The sequence below is a fragment of the Tachyglossus aculeatus genome, chromosome 9 (assembly GCF_015852505.1).
Source record: "Tachyglossus aculeatus isolate mTacAcu1 chromosome 9, mTacAcu1.pri, whole genome shotgun sequence".
NCBI lineage: Eukaryota > Metazoa > Chordata > Mammalia > Monotremata > Tachyglossidae > Tachyglossus > Tachyglossus aculeatus.
Window position 1 is genome coordinate 677454 of NC_052074.1, and position 22380 is coordinate 699833.

Consider the following 22380-nt stretch of genomic DNA (forward strand, 5'->3'; position numbering starts at 1 on the left):
TTGGCCAGACTGGAAAACCCTGGCTGGCGGGTGGCTTCCTGGATCCCGCTCCGCTCCCCTGCGGGGCATCCGGTCGGCAGGAAAGGGGAGAGTACCGTGTCCGTGGTCACACAGTGGCGCAAGAAGAAGTTGCCGAAGTCGACGGCACCCCCGTCTGAACCCTCGGCCACGGTTCGGGGGCACGTCAGCAGGACTTGGAAGGCTGTGTCCTCCAGCTTCTCGGTGATCAGACTCAGACACAGGTTCATCACATCTAGGGAAGAAATGGGCTTTCCTTGCCGGAGGTGATCACACCCCGCCGGCAGCCTGAAACCAGCTACCACGGGACGGCTTTAATCCGTCGGTCAGTGGTAATTGCTGAGCGCTTGGGAGGGCACGGCTGCCCAGCCAACAGGGAAAGCCAACCCTCACTTCCCACAGTGGGACTGGTGGAGTCCCCAGACCTTCCCACACTCAGACAGCCATCCAAGCTGATGGGACCAGCCCTGTCAGAAAGAAAGCTACAAGCTTCCTAGTGGACTCTTGGCAAAGACCCGTCATCCCTACCCGCGGCCCCCCCGCCACCTACTAAAGGACAATTTCAGTCTTTGAACTGAAATTCCAGGACTTGAAATAGACTGCAGTTACGCTAGTATACTACAGCTGAAGCAGGCATTGAAAATCTCTCTCTCTCTCTCTCTCTCATAAATACTGATAAGGACACTTCTCCCAAGCCAGTTTCTGCCTTGCTTGGCGCCTTCCCTAATTCCACCAGAATTCTAGGAGCAGAGTCCATCTATTTCTAAAAGGACATAATGTCGCTTTTCTTCAGGTTAGCCAAGATGACCTAGTCCTAAATTGACTGAGCCGCTGATTGAACCCATCAGCTGTGCGGCTGGAAGGTGTTTTCTCCTTTCGCCTGAAAATACCAGGCCGGGTGACATCCTCGGGGTCTCCTCTTGAATCCTATCCTTCTCCTCATCCCTTCCGGAGGCTGGGAGGTTCCCTGAGGGCAAGGACCACATCTCCTGTATCTCTGAGACTCTCCTGGACATTCCCATTCAGAGCTCTCTACTCACAACCAACGCTCCGGAAATACTCCCGATGGCATAACTAGTTAGTACCCGAGGGACTCAAGTGGCAAAGACACTCTCTAAATCAAAAAAGCCCAGCTGAGTTACCTGGAATGTATCCCCTTTGGAACTTCATGCGCTCCAAGATGTCCGAGACATACTGAGGGTAGCCAGCCTTAGTCAGGCTATAGGTGATCTGCATCAGGTCCCTGTCCATAAGGTAATGGTCCATCTGCTCCACCTTATCCAGCGTCTGAGCTCAGAACAAAAGTCAGTGTACAACACGTGCGCGTGTACGCAACAATGATTACTTCTGGCAAATCAATTCCCCCAGGAGGGTTTGGAAGGCTTATAAATAAATACTAAATAAATAATGACGGCATTTATTAAACGCTTACTATGTGCAAAGCACTGTTCTAAGCGCTGGGGAGGTTACAAGGTGATGAGGTTGTCCCACGGGGGGGCTCACAGTCTTAATCCCCATTTCACAGATGAGGTAACTGAGGCATAGAGAAGTTAAGTGACTTGACCAAAGTCACACAGCTGACAACTGGAGGAGCCGGGATTTGAACCCATGACCACTGACTCCAAAGCCCGTGCTCTTTCCACTGAGCCATGCTGCTTCTCTAACTCAACTATTCCCTAGGTTAACTTTCAAAAGGGGAGTTCTCAAACTGAAAACTCCGAGTGCAGGCGGAGTATCAGTGAGAGAGCTGGAGGTTTATGGCATCGAACTGGAGCTTGAAATTTCTACCTTTTCCAAAGCCACTGAAAATGTGTCTTGGAAGTGACCTAAGAGGCTGACTCTGCACAATTTGGGCGTATTTGGAGTTTTTAAGTCTCCATACCACTGACATGCATAGAAACTTATTATTATTATTATGGCATTTGTTAAGCGCTTACTGTGTGTCAAGCACTGTTCTAAGCACTGGGGAAGATACAAACTTATCAGGTTGGACACAGTCCCTTGTCCCACATGCGGCTGTCTTAATCCCCATTTTACAGATGAGGTAACTGAGGCACAGAGTGTAGTGAGTGACTTGGCCAAGGTCACCCAGAGGGCAGGTGGCGGAACCAGGATTAGAACCCAGGTTCTCTGACTCTCAGGCCTGAGATCATTCCACTAGGCCACAGTGACCAAGACAGAAACACGCTTCTCGTCAACCACGTGCCCGATGGCAAGAGGTGCGTGGCCTGGCCTACCCAGGGCCCCAATTCTGCCCGACAGGACCTACCTCCTTAACACGCGCTATGTCGCCTCTCTCAGCGTACGCCTTCAGTAATGCCAGGTAGGTGTCGGGGCCGGGTTCGATTCCCGCTTCCTGCATCACCGAGAGGATGTTCTCTGCGTTCTCCATGTCCCTACAGGTGGGGAAGTGAGGCAAGAATGCAGACCCCACCAGTTTTCCTCAGTCCCTCCCTGTCTCCCTCTCAAATGCAGCACTTCAGAAGCTCGGTCTAGCTCAGGGGATCACGTTCTCAGAAGAGGCCAAACATCAAAATTGCCACTACAGTGCTAAAATAGTTCAAATGGTCGATTTCAGCAAGCCGAGCTGCCCGCCCGCAGACAGGATCCACGCAGCGGACACCCTGGGACCGGAAACATGGGGCCCCCGGCTTCAGCTTTTCTGCTCTGGCTGAACAGGAAACTTAAGGAAAGATCCGTGACTTGTAGTGAGTCACAAGACTGGCTGAGCAGGGGGACAGCTTTCCTCTGAGCAGACTCATGAAGTCTTTCAGAACAGCGGCTGCTCCGGGGAAGATTTCCTCCCTTCTAGAGGAAGTGAGCCCCCATACTGCTCCCTGAGGGATCTCCCACACAAAACACATACGGAATCTTAAGGAGCGAGAGACAATGAGTCAGGAGGTGCCGCAAACATCAAACATGACACCCCAGTGGGGGACGACCTTTTTGTGTGCACCTTGTGACTGAGAGCCCGGGTGCCCTGACACTTGCCATCATGGGTGAACCTCACCGTCAGCCAATAAGAAGGATGATTAATGGCACACGAAGGTGGTGTGCGGCTCCTGCGTGGGAGAGAGTAAGCTGGCAACTCTAAAAGTCTATAATACCCAGCTCTTGCGTGTCCCGTCACAAGCGAACTGAAAACTGCTTCTGTGACCGGAAGATCCTTCGTCTTCATGAATCCAAGGACTTTGCTGAAAGACAAGGAAATTAAATCAGGAAGGATCCTTATTTAAAAAGGGTTATAAGCAGAAGCAATAGGATACAGACTGCATGCTCAGAAGCAGGTCTTCAATCGTCGTTTCATCGCCACCTGGCCAATTCACAAAGTGGGGTGTCTGCAAATTGCAGGGGGGAGGGGGCCTCTTCAACAGGACCTTCTATTTTAGGAGGTGCCAAAATGGGATAAAACAGGAAACTATCATCAATTTTCCCATCCAATGTGACCCACATGTTCTTTCTCATCCTGAAGGTCACAATGGCTAACTGGTGGCTCCTCTAGAAAAGCAGCCTCTGAATGCGCTGCCAACATGAAAATTTATTCAGTAAAACCAAGCATGTGGTAGTTCCCCAGGTGCCTCAGCCCATTTCCTAAATCACCTTTCCCCAGCCTCCAGCAGGATGCCCTCAAATGCCGGTTGCCTCCTAAAGCATCTTTCTGATGAAACTTTAGGAGGAGCTTTAGTTGAAAAAACATTGGACCAGACCAGGGAATGAATTATTTCGAATCATTATGATGTGGATTTGCAAATTCCTACCTGGCTCCTTCGATGTCCCCTAAGTGGCAATAAGCAGCAATCAGTCTCTGGTACGTAACCTGTCAAGGCAAGGGGCGCGTCAACAACTGGGTGGGAAAAACCCAGGGGTGGCCTCGTGCCACTCTCGGTTGGTCATTTATCGCTCTGTCCCCAGGGCGGCATCCCCTCCCCGTCCCACTGCTCTGCTCCGGGGGAAAGGGAGGGCTTGCGTCTGTGGCTCTCGGCCATATGCCCTTTTTGGTTCGGGGCCCTTTGGTTCTCGGGGCTTCCTGGGACTACCTACTCGGTTGGGTGGCACATTGGCTCCTTCCATCTTGGTCAGGAAATCGGTTGGTGAAAACTTGTGCTCATTCTGAAGATAGACTTTAAGCAGAGCGTTGTAGTGGCTGGCATCAAACACCGTGCCTGGGAATGAGAGGGAGGATTAGGCTTAGATGCCAAGGGGCCCCACCGGGAGGCACCTGCAATCCATTGAGGCGATAGCAGGTTGGCCTGGACTGGGGTAGAGAGGCTCGGAGGTCGCTCCTCCCGGCCAGGGCACTGCGAGGGAGGGGTTGAAGTTCAGTAGTGAAGCTTGTCACCCTGGTCTCTGCTCAGGTAATCCATGAATGAGGCAAAGCTGAGGGAAGAGGGGTTCCCACTGGTTGAGCTCTCAGCCATATCCCGTGGGGTTCCGGTGCCCGCCACCTCTCGGCACCTGGGCAGCCCCAACTTCTTCAAAGGATTGAGCCGAGACTCCTGTCCCGGCCCCCTCCGCCGAGCTAGCACAAGGCTGATGACATAAGTTCATCTCTAGATGGTAAGCTTGTTGTGGGCAAGGAATGTGTCTGTTTATTGTTATACTGTACTCTCCCAAGTGCTTAATACAGTACTTTGCACACAGTAAGCGCTCAATAAATATGGTTGAATAACTGAATTATGAGCCCCCTCCTTCCTCTCCCCCTCCCCCCGCCCTACCTCCATCCCCTCCCCACAGCACTTGTATATATGTTTGTACAGATTTATTACTCTATTTACTTTACTTGTACGTATTTACTATTCTGTTTACTTTATTAATAGATTTTGCTTTGTTGTCTGTCTCCCCCTTCTAGACTGTGAGCCCGTTGCTGGGTGGATGGGGGGGAGAGGGGGGAGGGAGGGAAGGAGGAACGGACGGAAGGAAGGAAGGAAGGAAGGAAGGAAGGAAGGAAAGAAGGAAAGAAAGAGAAAGAGAGAAAGAGAGAAAAAGAGAAAAAGAAAGAGAAAGAAGGAAAGAAAGAAGGAAAGGGGAAGGAAAGGGGAGGAAAGGAAAGGAAAGGAAAGGAAAGGAAAGGAAAGGAAAGGAAAGGAAAGGAAAGGGGAAAGGAAAGGGGAAAGGAAAGGGGAAAGGAAAGGGGAAAGGAAAGGGGAAGGGGAAAGGGGAAGGGGAAAGGGGAAGGGGAAAGGGAAGGGGAAAGGGAAGGGGAAAGGGAAGGGGAAAGGGAAGGGGAAAGGGAAGGGGAAAGGGAGGGGGAAAGGGAAGGGGACAGGGAAGGGGAAAGGGAAGGGGAAAGGAAGGGGAAAGGAAAGGGGAAAGAGGAAAGGAAAATGGAAAGGACAAATGAAAGGGGAAAGGGAAGGGGAAAGGGAAGGGGAAAGGGAAGGGGAAAGGGAAGGGGAAAGGGAAGGGGAAAGGGAAGGGAAGGGAAGGGAAGGGAAGGGAAGGGAAGGGAAGGGAAGGGAAGGGAAGGGAAGGGAAGGGAAGGGAAGGGAAGGGAAGGAAAGGAAAGGAAAGGAAAGGAAAGGAAAGGACTGAATGAATGATGTCCCGGGACCGGCTGCGTTTCCTTTCATTTCCTCGCCAGTGCCCCTAGATGTCAGTACAACTCACAAAATGAAAGACTGAAACCCCTCCCGAGCCCCTCCGGGGGCGGGGAGAAAGCTCAGCATTTGGGCTTAGACGGGCCGGTTCCACTTTTCCAGTGTGCGGCCACCCCCCTAGGCGTCCGTTAGTTTGGGTCCCGGCCCGGCCGTACCCAGCTGCTGAAGTCGGTCCCATATCTGATGGGCAAACTCTGTCCGCTCGGACGGTGGAAGTTCAGGCAGGAGTGAGCCACAGCTACGGAGAAGGAGCAAGGCCTGGTTGCTCCCGGGATTTCCTGAAATAGACGACAGGGCACGTAACAATGTTAGTGGTGAGGCGTTTGCAGAGAAAGGAGAGGCAGAGACATTTGGGACTCAGAAAGTTTGGAGTGTGACCTTAGGCACGTCACTTCACATCTCTGTGCCGCAGTTACCTCATCTGTAAAAAATGGGGATTAAGTCTGTGAGCCCCATGTGGCACAGGGACTGTGTCCAACCCAATAAGCCTGTATCTACACCAGTGCTTACAATAGTGCCTGGTGTATAGGAAGCACTTAAATACCGTTTAAAAAAAAAAAAGCCTTGCTGATTGGCGTGTGAGCCTGGCAGGTCATCGTGCAACCCTGAGGGGGGTTCCTGCTGTGGGCAGGCCAGGCTCACTGACCTTCTAGAGGACTGGGCAGCAGAGACGGGGATGGCACTGAGCTGCAGAAATGACACTAAGTGCCATCCGGAGGGAAGACCCCCAGCAAAAGGGGAGACGCCAGGGTCAGAGGCCAAATTTGCTGGGGACAAGCAAACCTGCCCGTGATTCGGAGGTATCATTCGGAATGGGAGTGTCCACAGGTGGGCTTCCATTGGGACAGTGAGGCAGACAGACCATCATCAGGAGGGCTGCCGTCAGCTCCAAGCCCCACAGGCCAGAGAGCAGGGAGCACCTTGGGCCTCCTCCTCACTCCACCGCCATAATAGCGCCATTCCTTCCGACGGGGTCCTTACGCCCATCTGGCAGACCCACCTGGGCTTGATTGGGTTGGCAAGGGATGAGCCAGAGGCTGGCATGACCCAAGATGCTGCCAAGGGTAGAAGGAGGGGGGCCCCCCCGCAGGCGACTTCCACCTCCCAGTGGATGGGCAGATCCAGAGAGTGACACGCAGTGTCGGCATGGGTCCTCCCTCTGCTCCTTCATCCCTCCTCACAGCCCTGAAGCAGGGAGGGGCATGAACTAGCTTCCCTTCACATACAGGGAAACTGAGGCTCGGCAGGGACCCGAGACGGGATGGGGATGGAGAGCAGCAGCTGGGCTCTCTGACCTCTCCAGGTCACCGGGCTGGGAGCCAGGAGACCTGGCTTCTAGTCCCTATTCTGTCCCTGACCCTTTGGGTGACCTTGGGCAAGTCACTGAGTAATAATGAGAACTGATGTAGAGTGCGTTGCCAAGCAATGTACGAAGAGCTGGGGAAGGTTTGAGAGAAACAGGCCGGACACAGTCTCTATCCCCCTGTGGCTCCTGGGGGAGGGCAGACAGCCTGTTTCCTCACCTATAAAATGGGGACAAGATCCCTGCTCTCCCTCCACCTCAGACACTGAACTCCGCAGGGGACAGGCCCGGGGTCCCATCTGCGTCCCTGATATTTATTTATGTCCTGGGGGCACAGAGCGAGCTCTTCCTAAATCCCGTTATTATCACAGCCCATCGCTACTGCATGAAGGAGGAGCGGTGGGGTCTAATTAAAAGAGCACTGGTCTGTGAGTCAGAAGACCTGGGTTCTAATCCCGGCTCTGACAACTGCTTACTGTGTGAACTTGGCCACGTCATTTAACTTCTCTGTACTTCAGTTCTCCTATCTTCTCTCCTACTTAGAGAAGCAGCGTGGCTCAGTGGAAAGAGCCCGGGCTTTGGAGTCAAAGGTCATGGGTTCGAATCCCGGCTCCACCAACTGTCAGCTGTGTGACTCTGGGCAAGTCACTTCTCTGGGCCTCAGTTACCTCATCTGGAAAATGGGGATTAAGACTGTGAGACCCACGTGGGACAACCTGATCACCTTGTAACCTCCCCAGTGCTTAGAACAGTGCTTTGCACATAGTAAGCGCTTAATAAATGCCATCATTATTATTATTATTAAGACTGTGAGCCTCATGCAGGATAAGGACAGTGTCCGACCTAAGTAACTTGCACCTACCCCAGTGCTTAGAACAGTGCTTGATATATAGTAAGCACTGCACAAATACCATAAAAAAAGTTTTTTAAAAAAAGAATCCCAACCAACCGAAGCAGGGTCAGACTCCCTGAAACCACCTGACGGACTTACCCGATTTGCAGATGTTGGTGAAGATTCTCTGAAGGAGGTTCTTGGTGATGCGTCCAGTTCTCCGGACAGAGTTGTCCAGTCTCGCCAAGGCCCACTCGAACTGGTTTCCCTGCCTCCTCTGAATGGAGCCTGCGTCCTCCTGGTGATCAAGTGTCGTCTGGGCGGCGAAGGCGAAGCGCCGCGTTAGGTGGAGAGGTGGCCTGGGGAAACACAGGGCCCGCCATCAGCCACCGACCCACGCCAAACCCCAAGCCAAACCAGACCCCACGGGCGAACGACTGTGGGTATGGCGGCGGATGGGGGAAGAGGCTGTTGAAGCCCACCCGCCGGCTCCCATTTGGAGGTCTGGAAGCAGTCCGACCTGACCGGCCCCCTCAGCCCTCGGGCGAGACCCCAGAAACAGCACGGCCTAGGAAATAGAGCACGGGCCTGGGAATCAGGAGGTCATGGGTTCTAATCCCGGCTCCGCCACTTGTCCGCTATGTGACCTTGGGCAAATCACTTCACTTCTCTGTGCCTCAGTTCCCTCATCTGTAAAATGGAAATTAAGACTGTGAGCCCTATGTGGGACAGGGACCGTGTCTGACTATCCTGTATCTACCTCAGCTTTTGGAACAGTGCTTGGCATATTGTAAGCTTAACATACCATAATTATTATTGAATTATTATCATTAAACGCTTAACCCAGATCTCCTTCCGAGTCAGGCCCCGCCCGCAGAGGCCAACGCCAAAATGTCCCCCACTCTCTTGGCCGGATGCCTGAGGGAAAGGGTCAAGCGATAGGGCTCGCAAAGAAACATGAAAGCAGGGAAGACGAATGGCTGGGAGTCCCCAAAACAGGTCCCGCATCCACCGCGGTGTATTGTCCTCTCCCAAGCGCTCAGTACACTACCCTTTACACAATAAGTGTCCGGTTCTGCCCGTACCCAAGACCTCCACAAGTCCCAGCTCGTCCAACAAGACTTTCCTGGTGACCTCCCCACCTCCTGGGGCACCCCAGCCTGGCAGCCACCTCTGGATCCCCATCCGGCACCTGGGTATGGGCCGTTTGCCCATCCAGCACGTTGCTCTATCCGTAAATACTCATGTATCTGTTAGTCCTTCCTGCCCCCTCATCAAATAGAGTAGGGGGGATATGTGTGTGTGTGTGTGTGTGTGTGCGCGCGCGCACGCGCACACACACGCTGGAGTGTTGGTGCTGGGCAAGATAGGGATACTCTTCAGGCTTCCAATGGGTTTTCCCAAGCATCCTCTACAGTCCATAGCATACCACTACCCGTACTGCATTCCCACTGGCCGACCTCGCTTATTATTGGGTTAAGAGCTTACTATATGCCAAGCACCATCCTAAGCGTTGGGGTAGGAACGAGATAATTGGGTTGGACACCAACTCCGTCCCACATGGGGCTGACAGTCTTAATCCCCATTTTGCAGACGAGGGAACTGAGGCACAGAGAGGTTGAGTGACTTGCTCCTGGTCCCACAGCAAGCAACTGGCAGAGCCGGAATGAGAACCCAGGTCCTCTGACTTCGAGGGTGCTCGTTCCATTAGGCCCTGCTGCTTTTCACGTAGGCAGAGAACCCAGCAGGGACGCCCCTTGGCTGGGGCAGTAGCTGTTGGCCAGAGAGACTTCGAAAGGCCCAAGGGGAGGGAGGAGGCTTGTACCTTAGCTGAAAGCCTCTGTCCGAGCCTCCCCTTTGCCCCCCAGGAGCCAGCCCTAAGCTGGGGGAATGCTTGCTCAGTTCCTGCAGGTCCCAACAGGGAACCCAACTTCTGCTCTCCTCCTGCCCGATAATAATAATAACGATGGCATTTATTAAGTGCTTACTATGTGCAAAGCACTGTTCTAAGCACTGGGGGGGGGGATACAAGGTGATCAGACTGTCCCATGTGGGGCTCACAGTCTTAATCCCCATTTGACAGATGAGGTCACTGAGGCACAGAGAATAATAATAATGCTGGCATTAAGTGCTTACTATGTGCAAAGCACTGTTCTAAGCACTGGGGAGGTCACAAGGTGACCAGATTGTCCCACATGGGGTCACAGTCTCAGTCCCCTAACCTTCAACACCCTAATCACCAATCCACGGATGGGGACCTCTGCTAGCATGACATATTGGATAGAGCACAGGCCTGGGAGACAGAAGGCCATGGGTTCTAATCCCAGCTCTGCCACTTGTCTGCTGTGTGACCTTGGGCAAGTTACTTCACTTCCCTGTGCCTGTTACCTCATCTGTAAAAATCATCATCATCAATCGTATTTATTGAGCGCTTACTGTGTGCAGAGCACTGGACTAAGCGCTTGGGAAGTACAAGGTGGCAACATGTAGAGACAGTCCCTACCCAACAGTGGGCTCACAGTCTAAAAGGGGGAGACAGAGAACAAAACCAAACATACTAACAAAATAAAATAAATAGAATAGATATGTACAAGTAAAATAAATAAATATGGGGAATGAGACTGTGAGCCTCATGTGGGACAGGGACTGTGTCCAACCTGACTTGTGTGTATCCACCCCAGCACTTAGTATAGTGTGTGGCACACAACGAGCACTTAACAAATATCAACATTATTATTATTATTATTCTGATCGAGGGAGTGGACCCTTAGAGGGACCATGGCGGCAGATGAGAGACAGATCACGGCAATCTGTAGCTCGGCGGTGGTGGGACGCCAGCTCACTGATGCGCTTCAAAACCTCCTCAACTGGCATGATACCTGACAGCCACTCTCTGGAGGAGAAGAGAATGTTGACCCACCACCTCTGAACACTTTAACCATCACACTCTCATCCTGACTATATTCACGCAGCAGGAATTTTCAGGCCTCGATAATAATAATAATAGTGTTGGTATTTGTTAAGCGCTTACTATGTGCCAAGCATCATCATCATCATCATCATCAATCGTATTTATTGAGCGCTTACTGTGTGCAGAGCACTGTACTAAGCGCTTGGGAAGTACAAGTTGGTAACATATAGAGACAGTCCCTATCCAGCAGTGGGCTCACAGTCTTTAGACTGTTTACGTTTTAGACTGTTTAGACTGTTTACGTCTTTAGACCGTTTACGGGGGCTCACAGTCTAAAAGCACTGTTCTAAGCACTGGGGGAGATACAAGTGACCAGGTTGTCCCACATGGGGCTCACAGTCTTCATCCCCATTTTACAGATGAGGGAACTGAGACCCAGAGAAGTTAAGTGACTTGCCCAAAGTCACCCAGCTGACAATTGGCAGAGTGGGGATTAGAACCCATGACCTCTGACTCCCAAGCCCAGGCTCTTTCCACCGAGCCACGCTGCTTCGATGATGAAGCCAGAGTTCTCCTCACCACTGAAAACCAGGCATCACACCAGGAGAAGCAGAACCCAGGCCTGCGAGTCAGAGGATCTGGGTTTTCATCCCAGCTCCGCCTACTGTGTGACCTAGGGTGAGTCACTTGCCTTCTCTGGACCTCGGTTTCCTCACCGGTTCCACCTCCTCAGACCCCCATACCCATCCATCCCCAGCTCCGTCGAGGGAGACCTGCAGGCTGGCATGTTGCTGGCTCTGGCCCGGGCTGAGGGCTACTATTTGCTAATAATAATGGTGGGATTCGCTACGTGCCTGTGCTAAGCCCTGTAATAAGCACTGGGGAAAATACAAGACTGAGTCAGGTCAGGCATGGTCCCTGAGAAGTGAAGTGACTTGCCCAAGGTCACACCGGAGCTCTTGCTGCTCTGTTGGCTTCAGTTCTCCGCCTGACATTGTACTGGGACCAGATCTGGTTCTTCCTTCCTGGCTCCCAACTGACCAACTAATAACATTTGCTGAGTGCCTGCAGGCAGAGCAATGTACTGAGTGCTTGGGAGAGTCCAACGGGGCAGCCCAGGGGCCAGGCCTGCCCAGTGCTTTGGCCAAGTGGGCACAGTTTAGTTACCCAGAAAGCCTGGCTGCAGTGGGCCCTGACCCACTGAGCTCCCATAGGCCTGGGAGGGAGCCAGGGACCACAGAATAATTATAATCACTGTGGTATTTATTAAGTGCTTACTATGCGTCTGCCATTGTAATAAGCACTGGGGTAGACACAAGATCATCAGACCATCATCAAGATCATCAGATCATCATCAAGTTGGCAACACAGAGAGACGGCCCCTACCCAACAGCAGGCTCAGTCTAGAAAGGGGAGACAGACAACAAAACATTAACAAAATAAATAGAATATGTACAAGTAAAATAAATAATAAATATGTAGAAACATATATACAGGCCCGGGAAAAGTGATTTCAGAGTGATTAGACTGTGAGCCCACTGCTGGGTAGGGACTGTCTCTATATGTTGCCAACTTGTACTTCCCAAGTGCTTAGTACAGTGCTCTGCACACAGTAAGCGCTCAGTAAATACGATTGACATATATGATATTTCACATAGGGCTCACAGTCTAAGTGGGAAGCAGAACAGGTATTACATCCCCATTTTCCAGATGAGGAAACTGAGGCCCAGGGACCCAATGTGGCTTGGCCAAGGTCACCCAGCAGGTGCATGGCACAGTGGGGATTAGAGCCCAGGTCCTCTTACTCCCAGGCCTGGGCTCTCTACAGTAGGTCATGCTGCTTCCTTAGCAGCAAGGAAGCTCCCATTTGGGAGCTTGGGTCTTGGTTGGAGGTGGGGATGGGGGACGGCCACGACTTTCCCCTCCAAACTCAGGTCCCCCAGCAGCAGGGGCTATGGAAACAAGTCCAACGTAGCTGGGAACCGGGCTCCGGGTGAGTCAGACCAAGGGGGCCCGGCAGGCCTTTCCGACGGGGCCGCTGTGGGCAGGAGGAGGGGGCACACCTGGCTCCCCTCCTCCTTCCCATCATCCACGGGCCATGTGGCGCCCTGGCGGGGCGCCGGCAAAACAGGGCAGGGTCCTCAGTAGGTGTCCAGTGGTCACCCGGACGACAAATTCAAGGGAGGGGAGAGAGACACTGGCTGGGGGAGGAAAAGCCAGTTCGTTCTTGTGCTTCTGAGGGTGGTGGGTAGCCCGGCTCGTGGCATGGTTGGGGGGAACGGAAGCTGCCCTGTTGGGGCAGGGGATGCATCACTTTACTATCCCGCCCTTCTCAAGGGTCTAGCACAGTGGGGCACACCAAATGAGAGCTCAGAAAATGCTTCCGCTGCCGGAACAATTCTCCTGCGAAGACGAAGCAGTCACCGGGGTGAGGGCGCTAAACTGAGGCCACACCGGGATGCCCACTGGCCCGCGCAAACCCAGCTGGGCCCGCCCACTCTCAGTCACCCAGGCTCCAGTGTGCTCCGCGCGCCCGCTGCGGGACCTGGTGGGGAGAGCAGAGGCCCCCAGCTCTCCGCGGGTGGCCCCGTGTCCACCCGATGCGGTCCAAGCTCCCGGGTGGGACGCTGTGCTGGCCCCCAGCCCCACAGGGAGGGGAAAGGAGGAGGGGACGCTGCTGCTGCTGCTGCTGCTGTCCTCGGCAGGGGAGCGGGCCTAGCCTGCCGAGAGGCCACGTCCCACGCTCCCTGCGGCGGCCAGCCTGCTCTCAGAGCAACCACGATCGGGGCAGGGAACATTTGTGGGTTCATAAAAACAGGGGGAATCCTCAGGGACCCTAGGTCAGAGGGTGGAGTGGGTGGGGGTTCGTGCCCCTCTAGAATCCCCCCTCCAGACTATGAGCCCATTGTGGGCAGGGACTGTCTCTCTTTATTGCTGCACTGTACTTTCCAAGTGCTTAGTACAGCGCTCTGCACACGGTAAACATGCAGTAACTAAGACTGGATGAATGAATGAATCTAAGGACAGATTTATGCAGGGTTGTCCTGGCTCAGACCATGGGCACGATAAAGTCATCAAGGTGGCGAGCGGCAGCTACAAGTTTCTGGCTAAGCCCTTGAGCCGGTTACATAGGCAGGGAACAACAGTCAGTCAATCGTATTTATTGAGCACTTACTATGTGAAGAGCACTATACTCAGTCCTTGGGAGAGCAGGCTGCAGACCGCAGGAAGAGTGGGACACGGCCTCTCAGCAGGCTAGGCCCGCTCCCTGGCCCAGGACGATAAACAGACATGTCCACAAGGAAGATGCTGGGGACCGATTTAACCCCACACTGGGGGCAAATGGCAAGATGGTGGAGAGGGAGTCTCAGCTCGAAGCACTGTTATTATTATTACAGTGTTCGACTGGCCGGGCAGAAGTCTTACTAGCCACCCACTCATTCATTTAACCACATTTATCGAGCACCAGCTGTGTGCAGAGCAACACTGTGCTCGAGTCTACGATCTACACGGTGTGGCAATGGTGTGTCTCGGTGGGGGGGGGGGTGGCGGGATGGCTCAGTGGAAAGAGCACGGGCTTGGAAGTCAGAGACCATGGGTTCTAATCCCGGTTCCGCCACTTGTCAGCTGTGTGACTTTGGGCAAGTCACTTCACTTCTCTGTGCCTCAGTTACCTCATCTGTAAAATGGGGATAAAGACTGAGCCCCATGTGGGTCAACCTGGTCACCTTGTATCCCCCCCAGCGCTCAGAACAGTGCTTTGCACATAGTAAGCGCCAAATACCATCATTATTATTATTATATGGAAAGCCTTGACTGCCACATGCCTAGCAGGGGGCCAGGAAGGCTTTCCTCCCGGGAGACCAATTAGGAGCTTCCAGGGGCTCCACCGATAACTATGGCAACATCGACCACAACTGCTGGGGACCGACCAAGGGGGCTCTGACACCATTAGAAAAGACCACCAGATCACCCCGTGACGTCTACCTCCAATTTGAGCTGCTGCGTCCTACATGCCCCAAAGAGACAGGCCTGATGCCCCGTAATAAAAATTAATAATAATTATGGCATTTGTTAAGCACTTACTATGTCAGGTCAGACATAGTCCATGTCCCACATTGGGCTCACAGCCTTAATCCCCCTTTTACAGATGAAGTAACTGAGGCACAGGGAAGCGAAGTGACTTGCCCAAGGCCACGGAGCAGACAAGTGGCAGAGCCAGGACTACCTGGCCCATAATAATAATAATAATAATAACGGCATTTATTAAGCAAAGCAGTGTTCTAAGCGCTGGGGAGGTTACAAGGTGATCAGGTTGTCCCTCGGGGGGCTCACAGTCTTAATCCCCATTTTACAGATGAGGTAACTGAGGCCCAGAGAAGTTTAATAATAATAATAATAATGATGGCATTTATTAAGCACTTACTATGTGCAAAGCACTGTACTAAGCGCCGGGGTGGTTACAAGGTGATGAGGTTGTCCCACGGGGGGCTCACAGTCTTCACCCCCATTTTCCAGATGAGGGAACTGAGGCCCAGAGAAGTGAAGTGACTTGCCCAAAGTCACACAGCCGACAATCGGCGGAGCCGGGATTTGAACCCATGACCTCCGACTCCAAAGCCTGGGTTCTTCCCACCGAGCCACACCGCTTCTCCAAGTTAAGTGACTCCCCCTTCTAGACTGTGAGTCCACTGTTGGGAAGGGACTGTATATGTTGCCAACTTGTACTTCCCAAGTGCTTAGTACAGTGCTCTGCACACAGTAAAGTGCTCAATAAATACGACTGATTGATTGATTGCCCAAAGTCACACAGCTGACAATTGGCCGAGCTGGGATTTGAACCCATGACCTCTGACTCCAAAGCCCGGACTCTTTCCACTGAGCCACGCTGCTTCTTAGCCCGTGCTCTATCCACGACGCCAGCCTGCTTCCCCATGTCGGACGGGGGCTGTTTCCAGTCTGAGAAATAACGTGGCCCAGTGGATAGAGCCGGGGCCTTAGGAGTCAGAAGAACCTGGGTTCTAAATCCCGGCTCCATCAGTTACCTGCTGTTTGACCTTGGGCAAGTCACTTCACTTCCCTCATGTGCAAAATGGGGATTAACAGTGTGAACCCCACGTGGGACTGCGTCCAAACCGATTTGCTCGTATCCACCCCAGAGCTCAGTAACAGTGCCTAGCACATAGCAATAATAATAACTGTGGCATTTGTTAAGCGCTTATTATGTGCCACGTACTGTACTAGGCGCTGAGGTGGGTACAATTGTCAGCTGTGTGACTTTGGGCAAGTCACCTCACTTCTCTGTGCCCCAGTTACCTCATCTGAAAAATGGGGATTAAAACTGTGAGGCCCCCCGTGGGACAACCTGATCACCCTGTAACCTCCCCAAGCGCTTAGAACAGTGCTTTGCACATAGTAAGCGCTTAACAAATACTGTCATTATTATTATTATTGCAAGCAAATCAGGTTGGACACAGCCCCTGTCCCAATCCCTTTTTTACAGATGAGGTAACTGAGGTAATTGAATGAATAAATGAGGCCCAGAGAAGTGAAACGATTTGCCCAAGGCCGCAGAGCAGACAAGTTGAGGAGTACTCTATTTATTTATTTATTTTACTTGTACATATCTATTCTATTTATTTTATTTTGTTAGTATGTTTGGTTTTGTTCTCTGTCTCCCCCTCTTAGACTGAGAGCCCACTGTTGGGTAGGGACTGTCTCTATGTGTTGCCACCTTGTACTTCCCAAGTGCTTAGTACAGGGCTCTGCACACAGTAAGCGCTCAATAAATACGATTGATTGATTGACTGAGTAGGAATTGGAACCCACGACCTCCCAGGCCAAGCTTTAGCCATTACTCCTTCCTGCTTCCTCCACGAGGCTGCAAGGACACACGGGGGCCCGGGCCTGCCGGGTGACCCGATGACCTCTCGGGGGCCAAAGGTCAAGGCCGGGTCACCCAGCCTCCCTTTGGGCAGGGATCACTTCCTCTACCATACGGTCTTCCCCCAGGCGCTCAGTACAGTGCGGTGCACTATGTCATCACTCAATAAACACCAATGATTGACAGGGAACCCCTGGCCCTGCATGTCCCGGGGAGGGCGACTGCGGGCGTGGACACGTGGGTGCCGGGGGCCGTTCATTCATTCAATCGTATTTATTAAGCGCTTATTGTGTGCAGAGCACTGTACAAAGCGCTTGGGAAATTACAATAGAGCAATAAAGACAATCTCTCCCCACAACGAACTCACAGCCTGGGGGGCAGGGGGGTAAACAAACATTAATACAGGCGAGCGGAAGGCATAATTATGCTACTGGTTAAGCACTTAGGATGTGCCAAGTGCTGGGGTAGATCCAAGCACTCAGTACAGTGCTCTGCACACAGTAAGCGCTCAATAAATACGATTGAATGAATCCAAGCGAATTAATTTGGAAACACTTCCTGTTGCGTAATAACAATTATGGCGTTTGTTAAGCCCTCACTATGTGCCAGGCACTGTACTAAGCGCTGGGATGGATACAGGCAAATCGGGGTGCACACAGGCCCCGTCCCACATGGGGTTCACAGTCTTACTCGTCATATTACCGATAAGATAGCTGAGGCCCAGGGAAGTGAAGTGACTTGCCCCAGGTCCCCCAGGAGGCAAGGGGCGGAGGCGGGATTAGAACCCAGGTCCTTCTGACTCCGAGGCCCAGGGTTTATTAGGCCAAGCTTTGCGGCGCCCTGGGTGACCTTCCCGGTGGTGGCTCGGCACGCGCCCGGCCTAATAATAACGGTAATAATAATTGTGGTATTTACTAAGACCTTATTATGCGCCAGGCCCTGTACTAAGCGCCGATCCAATCGGGTCGGACACCGTCCCGGTCCCAAGTGGGGCTCCCGCTCTCCACCCCCATTTTCCACATGAGGTTCCTGAGGCCCAGAAAAACGAAGTAATAATAGTAATAATAATTGGTATTTGCTCATTCAATCTTATTTAGTGAGCGCTGACCGTGTGCAGAGCACTGTACTAAGCGCTTGGGAAGTCCAAGTCGGCAACAGATAGAGACGGTCCCTACGCAACAACGGGCTCACAGTCTAGAACATTTGTTAAGCGCTACGTGCCAAGCCCTGTTCTAAGCGCTGGGGTAGATACAAGGTCATCAGGTTGCCCCACGTGGGGCTAACTTCTCTGAGCCTCAGTTCCCTCAACTGTAAAATGGGGATGAAGACTGTGAGCCCCCCGTGGGACAACCTGATCACCCTGTATCAATCGTATTTATTGAGCGCTTACTGTATGCAGAGCACTGTACTAAGCGCTTGTAGCCCCCCCAGCGCTTAGAACAGTGCTTCACATATAGTAATAATAATGATAATAATGGCATTTATTAAGCGCTTACTATGTGCAAAGCATTGTTCTAAGCGCTGGGGGGATACAAGGTGATCGGGTTGTCCCACGAGGGGCTCACAGTCTTAATCCCCATTTTAACAGATGAGGTCACTGAGGCACAGACAGAAGCCACATGGCTCAGTGGAAAGAGCAAAAGGCTTTGGAGTCAGGGGTCATGGGTTCAAATCCCAGCTCTGCCAATTCATGCATTCATTCAATCGTATTTATTAAGCGCTTACTGTGTGCAGGGCACTTGGGAAGTACAAGTTGGCAACGTATAGAAACGGTCCCTACCCAATAGTGGGCTCACAATCTAGTCACTTAACTTCTCTGTGTCTCAGTTCCCTCATCTGGAAAATGGGGATGAAGACTGTGAGCCCCCCGTGGGACAACCTGATTGCCTTGTAACCTCCACAGTGCTTAGGACAGTGCTGAATAGCAAGCGCTTAATAAATACCATCGTTATTATTACTGAGTGACTTGCCCAAAGTCACACAGCTGACAATTAGCGGAGCCGGAATTTGAACCCACGACCTCCGACTCCAAAGCCTGTGCTCTTTCCACTGAGCCACGCGGTTTCTCTCTGTGCCTCAGTTACCTTATCTGTTAAAATGGGGGTGACGACTGTGGGCCCCACGTGGGACAACCTGATCACCTTGTATCCCCCCAGCGCTTTGCACATAGTAAGCACTTAATAAATGCCATTACTATTACTATGGGCGAAGCACTGTTCTAAGCGCTGGGGGGGGATCCAAGGTGATCAGGTTGTCCCACAGGGGGCTCACAGTCTTCATCCCCATTTGAGGGAACTGAGGCTCAGAGAAATTAGCCCCAGTCTTCTAGACTGTGAGCCCGCTGTTGGGGAGGGGCCGTCTCTAGATGTTGCCAACTTGGACTTCCCAAGCATTTAGTACAGTGCTCTGCACACAGTAAGCGCTCAATAAATACAACTGAATGAATGACTCCCAAGCTCGGGTTCTGGCCACTGAGCCACACTGCCTGTTAGGCAAGGGACTTGCCCAGGGTCACCCTGCTAAGAGGAGGCAGAATTGGAACCCATGACCTTCTGCCTCCCGGGCGCGTGCGCGGGACTTCCCAAGGGCTTAGTCCAGTGCTCCGCACACAGTAAGCATTCGACGCAGCGTGCTAGAGAAGCAGCGTGGCCCAGTGGAAAGAGCCCGGGCTTTGGAGTCGGAGGTCAGGGGTTCAAATCTCGGCTCCGCCACTTGTCAGCTGGGTGACTTTGGGCAAGTCACTTCACTTCTCTGGACCTCAGTTACCTCATCTGTAAAATGGGGATGAAAACTGTGAGCCCCCCGTGGAACACCCTGATCACCATGTAACCCCCCCAGCGCTTAGAACAGTGCTTTGCACATAGTAAGCGCTTAAGAAATGCCATCAATATATTACATTAATCCCAACTCTGCCACTTGTCTGCTGTGTGACCTTGGGCAAGCCACTTAACTTCTCGGTGCCTCAGTTACCTCCTCTGTAAAATGGGGGTGAAGGCTGTGAACCCCACGTGGGACAACCCGATCACCTTGTATCCCCCCAGCACTTAGAACAGAGCTTTGCACATAAAAACTGCTTAACAAATGCCATTATTATTATTATCATTAATAAATGCGAATGAATGAATGACTCCCAAGCTCGGGTTCTGGCCACTGAGCCACACTGCCTGTTGGGCAAGGGACTTGCCCAGGGTCACCCTGCTGCTAAGAGGAGGCGGGATTGGAACCCATGACCTTCTGCCTCCCGGGCGCATGTGCGGGACTTCCCAAGTGCTTAGTCCAGTGCTCCCCACCCAGTAAGCGTTCGAATCCCGACTCTGCCACTTGTCTGCTGTGTAACCTTGGGCAAGCCACTTAACTTCTCTGTGCCTCAGTTACCTCCTCTGTAAAATGGGGGTGAGGACTGTGAGCCCCACGTGGGACAACCTGATCACCCTGTATCCCCCCAGCGCTTAGAACAGTGCTTTGCGCATAGGAAGCGCTTAACAAATGCCATTATTATTATAATTATTAATAATAAATGCAACTGAATTAATGACTCCCAAGCTCGGGTTCTGGCCGCTGAGCCACACAGCCTGTTGGGCAAGGGACTTGCCCAGGGTCACCCTGAGGAGGCGGGATTGGAACCCATGACCTTTGCCTCCCGGGCGCGTGCGCGGGACTTCCCAAGCGCTTAGTGCAGTGCTCCGCACACAGTAAGCGCTCAATAAGTACGACTGAATGAATGACTCCCAAGCCCGGGTTCTGGCCGCTGCTGATCCACGCTGCCCGTTGGGCAAGGGACTTGCCCAGGGTCACCCTGCCGCTAAGAGGAGTTGGGATTGGAACCCACGGCCTTCTGCCTCCCGGACGCATGCGCGGGGCTTCCCAAGCGCTTAGTCCAGTGCCCCGCACACAGGAAGTGCTCAATAAATACGACTGAATGAATAACTGCCAAGCCCGGGTTCTGGCCGCTGAGGCACGCTGCCCGTTGGGCAAGGGACTTGCCCAGGGTCACCCTGCTGCTAAGAGGAGGCAGAATTGGAACCCATGACCTTCTGCCTCCCGGGCGCGTGCGCGGGACTTCCCAAGGGCTTAGTCCAGTGCTCCGCACACAGTAATAATAATAATAATAATCATGGCATTTATTAAGTGCCTACTATGTGCAAAGCACTGTTCTAAGCGCTTAAGAGGTTACAACGTGATCAGGTTGGCCCACGGGGGGCTCACAGTCTTAATCCCCATTTTACAGATGTGGTCACTGAGGCCCAGAGAAGTGAAGTGACTTGCCCCAAATCACCCAGCTGACAACTGGCGGGGCCGGGATTCGAACCCATGACCTCTGACTCCACTGAGCCACGCGGCATCTCTAAGCGCTCACTAAATACGACCGAATGAATGGCACCCAAGCCCGGGTTCTGGCCGCTGAGCCACGCTGCCCGTTGGGCAAGGGACTTGTCCAAGGTCACCCTGCTCCTAAGAGGAGCGGGACTGGAACCCATGACCTTCTGCCTCCCGGGCGCATGCGCGGGACTTCCCATGCGCTTAGTGCAGTGCTCCGCACACAGGAAGCGCTCAATAAGTACGACCGAATGAATGACTGCCAAGCCCGGGTTCTGGCCGCTGAGGCACGCTGCCCGTTGGGCGAGGGACTTGCCCAGGGTCACCCTGCTGCTAAGAGGAGGTGGGATTGGAACCCACGACCTTCTGCTTCCCGGGCGCGTGCGCGGGACTTCCCAAGCGCTTAGTCCAGTAAGCGTTTGAATCCCGACTCTGCCACTTGTCTGCTGTGTGACCTTAAAACCAATAAATTGTGACCAATAAATACGATTGATTGATTGACCTTGGGCCAGCCACTTAACTTCTCTGTGCCTCAGTTCCCTCCTCTGTAATATGGGGGTGAAGGCCGTGAGCCCCACGTGGGACAACCTGATCACCTTGTATCCCCCCAGCGCTTAGAACAGTGCTTTGCACATAGTAAGCGCTTAACAAATGACATGACTATTATCATTATTAATAAATACAACTGAATGAATGACTCCCAAACTCGGGTTCTGGCCGCTGAGGCACGCTGCCCGTTGGGCAAGGGACTTGCCCAGGGTCACCCTGAGGAGGCGGGATTGGAACCCATGACCTTCTGCCTCCCGGGCGCATGCGCGGGACTTCCCAAGCGCTTAGTGCAGTGCCCCGCACACAGGAAGCGCTCAATAAATACGGCCGAATGAATGACTGCCAAGCCCGGGTTCTGGCCGCTGAGGCACGCTGCCCGTTGGGCGAGGGACTTGCCCAGGGTCCCCCTGCCGCTAAGAGGGGGCGGGATTGGAACCCACGACCTTCTGCCTCCCGCGCGCGTGCGCGGTCCGCCATGCTGCTCCTGCGGGAGCCGGACACCCTCCGTCCGTCCGTCCGCCCCTCCGTCCGTCCGTCCCTCACCGGTCCCGGATGGCGCGGGTCCCGGGCGTCCCGGGCGCGAGCAGGCGGCGAGGGGCCCGTGCCGGGGCGCGGAGGAGCCAGCCGGCCGGTCTCAGCAAGGCGGCCATGCTGCGGCTCCCTCACGGCCGCTGAGGAGAAAGGCCGGCAGCCCCACGTGACCGCCCCGACGCGCGCCGCCGCGAGGGCCAAACCACCCGGCGCCGGCCGCGGGGGGGAGGGAGGCCGCGGACGTTTTTTTTTTCCCCTCGCCTCCGCATCTGGATCCTCGCGGGCCCTCCTTCAAATGGACAGTCCTATTCTTTTGATTGGCGTGAGGTTCTCCCCCCCGCCCCCCCCCCACAGACGGCCTCACAGCCGCCGTCACGCGCTTCCGTCTCCCGGCGGGCTCCCCTACACGTGTGGGCGAGTCCGAAGGGGGCGGCCTTG

At 53.3% G+C, this 22380-nt stretch overlaps 1 protein-coding gene across 1 annotated transcript in view; it reads right to left on the reverse strand.

Annotated features, from left to right (window-relative positions):
* LRPPRC (leucine rich pentatricopeptide repeat containing) overlaps positions 1–22070 on the reverse strand; it is a 68877-nt gene extending 46807 nt beyond the window's left edge. The window contains exons 1-9 of the mRNA XM_038751174.1: positions 21955–22070; positions 7910–8109; positions 5771–5893; positions 4060–4181; positions 3777–3835; positions 3126–3212; positions 2288–2414; positions 1161–1305; positions 96–253 (exon numbers count right to left, since the gene is read on the reverse strand). Of these exons, the coding sequence (XP_038607102.1) occupies positions 96–253; positions 1161–1305; positions 2288–2414; positions 3126–3212; positions 3777–3835; positions 4060–4181; positions 5771–5893; positions 7910–8109; positions 21955–22061 (1128 nt within the window). The 5' untranslated portion in view covers positions 22062–22070. The remainder of the gene's footprint in view (positions 1–95; positions 254–1160; positions 1306–2287; positions 2415–3125; positions 3213–3776; positions 3836–4059; positions 4182–5770; positions 5894–7909; positions 8110–21954) is intronic.
* Positions 22071–22380: the final 310 nt, after the last annotated feature.